Source organism: Thunnus albacares, chromosome 13 (genome assembly GCF_914725855.1).
Source record: "Thunnus albacares chromosome 13, fThuAlb1.1, whole genome shotgun sequence".
Lineage (NCBI taxonomy): Eukaryota > Metazoa > Chordata > Actinopteri > Scombriformes > Scombridae > Thunnus > Thunnus albacares.
Window position 1 is genome coordinate 16,979,540 of NC_058118.1, and position 6,354 is coordinate 16,985,893.

At 40.8% G+C, this 6,354-nt stretch overlaps 1 protein-coding gene across 2 annotated transcripts; it reads right to left on the minus strand.

The window, feature by feature from the left end:
- Window positions 1-232: 232 nt before the first annotated feature.
- Window positions 233-2,374, minus strand: LOC122995535 (beta-crystallin A1-like). Of its 2 annotated transcripts, none has more exons than XM_044370826.1 (6): window positions 2,319-2,374; window positions 1,891-1,952; window positions 1,627-1,745; window positions 1,361-1,502; window positions 1,120-1,262; window positions 233-907 (listed from the first exon to the last, which is right to left on the minus strand). In XM_044370826.1, exons 2-6 carry the CDS (start codon window positions 1,927-1,929, stop codon window positions 760-762), a joined length of 591 nt encoding a protein of 196 aa, XP_044226761.1. In that variant the 5' UTR covers window positions 1,930-1,952; window positions 2,319-2,374; the 3' UTR covers window positions 233-759. The 2 variants fall into 2 exon arrangements, with proteins under 2 accessions (XP_044226761.1, XP_044226762.1); XM_044370827.1 differs by having other exon boundaries at window positions 2,315-2,333.
- Between the last annotated feature and the right edge of the window lie 3,980 nt (window positions 2,375-6,354).

The following is a 6,354-nucleotide window of genomic DNA, read 5'->3' on the forward strand; positions in this document are numbered from 1 at the left end:
GAACACTGAGTTTGTAATGATTGACCCTATGACCAGTTTGTGGGGTTTAAAGAGATTCACTCTCATTCATGCCTTGACCTTTTGACCTTAAATTCACTGTATACAGTAAGTTCATGTTTTGCAGGCTGATGATTATAGTTTTAAATAGTTACACAGTATATTTGCTGCCCTGCTGCTCACCGGTGGAGGTAAAGTGTCAGTAGAGAAAAAAAAGACACAGATGTGATTGAGGTACATGTCACTCGTATTGTGAGTCTCTCTCTTTTTTTTTGCTCATTCTCTTTATTCATCGTCTTAAACACAGGCAGTCATGAATATCACAGTAACAGCAAGACTGGTGATCGTGTTGATAAAGGAGACAATGACGATGGTGAGGATGATGCCATCGATGGTGGAAAAGAGCAAAAACTCTGAGGTGTTTTCATCGTTCTGCAGCCAACTTCAGTAGATGAATCCTCTCTTTCACACTGATTCAACTTTTTCTCTCAATTCTGTCATTCCTATTTTCTGTCTTTCTTACATCTTTCCTTTCTTTTTTGTGATGTTTCTTTAAAAAAAAAAGCAAAAGTGCTGTGAACAACTGACACCAGTAAGCACCTGAAGTCCAGCCCGGGATCCTGCTTTGACTAGCCAGACCGGCGGAGCCGAAGAGATGGAGGTTGGGGTAGAGGAGGAAGAGAAGGAGGGATGGAAGTGCAGGAGGAGGGAGAGGAGGAGGAGGAGGAGGAGTTAAGGATGTGTGAAGGAGACATTCCCCTCTCAGTGCTGGATCCTTCTGATGGACTGGATCTGGGGAGTCTGGGCATGGGAGCCAAACTCACGGTAACACTTGTACTCTCCTCCACGACAGTCGCTCTCCAGGATGTACTGGTGGCCACGGTAGCCAGGGTACTGGTAGCACACAAAGCTGCAAGGACACAAGAACAATTAAACCTCATATAACAAATAAACTTCAACTGTCATGTAAACTTGGCTAAAAGTAGTAATGTGAGTAGCTGAAAGAGTATTTTCAGGACTGTAAGTATGCACGGCTGCCGTGCTGAGAATGTGTGAAATTCAGGACAAGCTGAAGGTGTGTAAAGCTTCAGTTTGCAGCAAACACCACAGCAATAGACTTACGCTCCGCTCTGAACCTGCATGGATCCAACCTCCTTGTTCACCCAGCCCATGGCCTGCAGAGAAGGGTAGTCATCAGTCAGCTCAAACTGACGACCGGCCATATTCTCATTCTCGAAGATGGTCATTTTGGCCTCCTTGTGGTTCTGCAACAGGAAGAAAAAGGAGGTTTAGCACAACTTGGAGTGAAGCTCAGCCTGAGGTGAGCTAGAGGCGGTTTAACTGGGTTGTATTTGGAACCTACAGCGCAGCAGATGGGCCTGAAGGAGATCATCCTCTCGATGCGGTAGGAGTTGCTGCCACTGTAGGCCTCAAAACGGGGGTAGTCTCCCTTCTCCAGGACGAACTGCTGGCCGCAGAAGCTGGAGTGCTCGTAGCCAACCCAGCTGCGAGCAGAAACAGAGGGAAATAGAAAATCAGAAACTCTTTAAGCCCCGACAGAAACTAAAGAAATGCTGTTATATTTTTTGCATTTCTGGTGCAGTGAGGAGATGCTCTTTGGATACGTACGCGCCACACTCGACCTTCAGGGAACGGACATTCTCCATCCCGCACTCCATAATGTTCTGGCAGCTGGCAGTGAACTCCATACGCTTTCCCTGGAAGTACTCCTGATCGTACACAGTGATCTGGAAAACACAAAGGCAGAGAAGATGAGTTTTGAGTCAATCCATGAATCAGAAACACTGCTGTAGGTAACCGTGTATCGAAACCTCATGTTGCTCCCTGTGCTCATAGGTAATGTAGCATTAAACATGTATGTCGTATGCTCACCTTCCAGGGACCCATGGGCACTGGGGTTGTCTGAGCCATTTTGTCCTTTTTTTTAGTAGTACCTGTAAGGAAATAGAGACACAGTCAGGGCAGGGATGGAAGAAAACACTTAAAAACAAAACTATATAATAATCCAAGTTAACTGCTACTCTGGGTGGCGCTTTAGCATTTAAGTCCCAGCTGTTTTGCATTAGACATGACACTATAAGCCTTTAACCTCCAGCCTCCTATTTCATTTACTTGCTTTGTTAGAATTTTCCATTTTGAAATGATTTCCTCATTTGCAGTAAAGGTAACCACATAAACTCCAATTAATTAAGACTCCCTCTTGTCAGTTGATATATTGCATTAGAGGCCCATACTGCATCATGTCCATAGATTTGGGAAACTGTACTGTATTGTTAACAACTTAAACTAGACGGACCTACCAAAAATGAAGAGCTGTGTATCGCGGGATTCCACTGAATGGTCTGCAGAGCCAGTGTGTACGGGGGGTATATATACACCCGTGGGTGTCAGGGGCCAGGGGGAGGCACGCCTGGACTCATGTCAGCAATTTGCTTTGGACTCCATTGTTTTGTTGTGTGAGCCACAGAGGGGTTAACACAGGGACACACAGTGATTCATGCAAACAAAAAGAGGCAAGGCGAGTAGCTATACTGCATTACCCACATCTATGTGCTAAATCTATATGTTGAGGGAAAAAATACAGTAACTTTCTCCATCAGTATGTCAAAAGGCCAATGTGCAATTGCAGTTCAGTAGTAAAAATTACACTTTATGTTGCCGCTGACACTTGTAAACTATTTATAGTCTTTTGTCGTGTATTAATGAAAAAGATTTGCATGGAATTTATTGCAGAAACTCTAAAGACAATCATTAATCACCTATAATCAAATTCATAACTTTATTTTTAGTTAATTACATGTAGTCAACCAATCACACTTATTAATACATGTGCAGCATGATCAGAAATCATTATTTTGTTTGTCAAGACTCAGATCAATTGTTCGTCTCCGTCCTGTGTTGACTAATTTGAAAATGCATTTCAATCTAATTTACTGAAACATGAACAGCAAGTTTCATGACAGCTGGACAAACTGGATCAATGACATTGTCACTGGATTGGAAATAGGAAGATGTTGGCCGTGTTGGAAATCTAATCAGGCTGTTTTATTGATCAAGTTACATGCTGCAAATGTATGGATGGTGTATAGGAGCAAGTTTGTTGGCAATAGCATGAAAGTTGAGCAGAGTTTAAAAGAAATTCAAATGGCAGCTGTCTGGTGGGTGAACAGAGAGATCAACTTTTATCTGAAAGCAGCCTCTCTAAACTGATTCACCTCCTTCTGTGAACAACAGCTGAATGATTGTAATGTTTCAACAGACGATGTTGATTAAATGAGAGTTGTGAATGGAAAGTACCTGTTGCTATTTTTGGAAAACCTGTGCAAGTGAATAAATCATCAATGGATGAGGAGGTTAGCAAGGGGCAACGGCACAGATTGAAAGGCCTCGTTGGCAGGACTAAGCGGCGAGCTGGCATCAACTGACGAGCTGTATTGGCAGCTTCACTTTCAGATACTGGTGTAAACAGATTATTATCACACAGGGAAAATATTGAGGTTAGTCTATGAAAGAAGATCCAAAAGAATGGAGTGATTCATAGGTATATTGATTGAAACAATTTTAGCACATATTTAAATGTTCAGGCACACATATTGATTTTACTGTAACACAAACTGCTGTCTCCAGTTTTTCTCAAAGCAGTTTTCTAAAGAAAACTCAATTTATTTAATTTTCTGTCTGGGGGAATGACATATTTTTTATGACTGGATCCTGCTCTCTTCATCACTAAATCAAAACAAGCAAATAATGAACAAAACAGATAGTGAGAGAGCAGCTGGTAGGTACAAAACTGAGCCTACACCCTCCTCTCTCCTCTAGCTGCACTGAACAATAAACATTTAGGAATGGCTGACTGAGGTCAGCACTTTGCCCAGACTCTCTGTCTGTGTGAGTGTGTGTGTGTGTCTGTGTGTGTCATTGCGTTAGTGTGCCTGCATATGTGTGTCCGTGTAATTGCCTGATTGTGTCAACAACAGAGAGAGATATGTGTGCACATATTAAAAACAACATTACAGTACAAATCTCTTGGGAGCACATTCCTTATCAAAGAGGAGTGTTCATTTCAGAAAGTGAGACAGGACATATATGTTTGTGTGTGTATGTGTGTGTGTGTGTGTGTGTGTGTGTGTGTGTGTGTGTGTGTGTGTGCGCGTGTGTATTTCTGCTGATGATAGCAGCCGCTCAGACGCGACAAAGGGACAAGCAAACTCAGCAGGCCGATGTGAAGAGCCCACAGTGACCATATAGCCGACTCTCAACATGAGAGTCACACACAGATATCACACACATACACATAACAAAACTTAATTTTCTAATATACATGTTTAATAGACACTAAAACCACCTGCAGCATTTATTGTTTGTCTTACAGACACACATAGCAGCCACACACAACCTGTGCATTTTAATGCAAATTTAAAATAAATAAGCTAAAACTTAATAAATCTGTCTTCATGTCTGTTTTTAGATGTCCAGATTTTTCAAGCAGAACTTTTGAGAACCTATAAAAGCTTGGAAGTAATTTTTTTTCCCCTCCTTGTTGAAAATTTATAATTCTGCAGGTGATTTTCTGTCACTACTTGTCTGTATTGACTTAAATTGCACACTAAGAGTCAAAGGAACTCATCAAAACAGCTACAGTATAGTAACAAAACCACTTGGTGGTGAATCTGTTTTATTTGTTCCTCAGCTTCCCAGAAAAGGACAAACCAGTCGACAGAGACTGGATTTGCAGTGAACACAGACTGCCTCTAGGGTGCAACATTTCCACATAAACCCTGAGTTTCCAGGTCTATTATGATAATTAATTTAGCTCATCATCACACTCTTAAGGACCTCTCAAGCTTTCTGAGGTCAATCAGTGCAGAGTCACATATGAACCAATGATTTATTGAATCTCAATGAAACACTTTTACTGTATTTTATAGCTGGTTTATAACCTGAGCGCCTTAAAGGCTTTTATGCAATTTATGTGAAATACCTTGAGCTGCATTTCATGTATGAAATGTGCTATGCAAATAGAGTTTATTATGATTATTATTGATGTAACTGAAAAATAATATTCAAGAATTGCTCCTTGATCCTGCTCATGAAGCTGAACATTGATTTTAATTGGTTGTTGTTATGGCTGCTGTTGACTGCAGTGTTTTGGCTCTGTTATCGTCATGCACAGTGCCGCTGCAGAGCTGTGATGGATAGTCATGTGTGACTGAGATCTCCTGTGAGTCATACAGAGACTTTACATGCATCACCAGAGAGAGTAAGGGAGACAAAAATAGGATTAAAACCTCACAGAATTGTTTCCATTCTGCTCCCCCCTCAGCTTCTCCAACTGCATTACAATGATCTGACATCTGTTTGTTGCTCCATGATTTATTTTTCAATACAGAAAACAAACATAAAGTATATACATTTATGTCGACTTTACAGACTGTGAAGTCTGGATAAAACGCAACTAATGAGCAATGCATTTATCAAACTGAGACTCGGCTGTAGATTTACAACCATTAATACATTTTTCTTGCAATTTTAGGGGGACAATTTTAACAGAAGCAGAGGTGGAAGAGTAGCAGTAAAAGTAGCAATAATAGACTGTAAAAATACTCCATTACAGGTAAAAGTCCAGCATTAATTAGTATTATCAACAAAAAGTACTTAAAATATCAAAAGTAAAAGTGCTTGTTCTGCAGAAGGGCCCCTCTCAGTGTTACTGGATCACTATTATTATTGATGTATTAACATATAAGCAGTACTTTAATGTTGGTTTAACTGCTCCATACAGTATTTGGTAGTTCAATCTGTAGCAAGGCATCATATTTAATAAACTGATCATATTTTTTATTAGTAAAATCTTCATCTGAATTGCAATGAGTGACTGTAAAAAGTGCATTTTACTCTGAAATGTAGTGGGGTAGAAGTATAAAGTACTGTAGCATAAAATGGAAATACTCATGTAAAGTACAAGTACGTCTTAAGTACAGTTCTTGAGTAGCCTACAGGTACTTTCCAACACTGAAGAGGAAGACAAACTGGCGTACAAGACAAAACATATAGTTACTCTGCTATTAGGGCCACTGTGCCACAAACTACAAGTCGTTATTAGTAAATGATGTTTAAATGTATTTTTCGTAGTTTTTAGCTTCCTCAACAGAAAAAACACAAACAGTGCAAAGATAAGTGGTGTTATTCAATTGACGAGCGGTTTTTGTCGTCTTGATCGGTGTGCGTAATAGCGCATTTGTGGTTTGCAGCGCAGAATGTACGCAGAAGCGCTGCCTGTCAGCCGCACAGGACGCTGCTGAGGGGTTCCGCTGAGACGTCCCGTCCCCCCCTCCC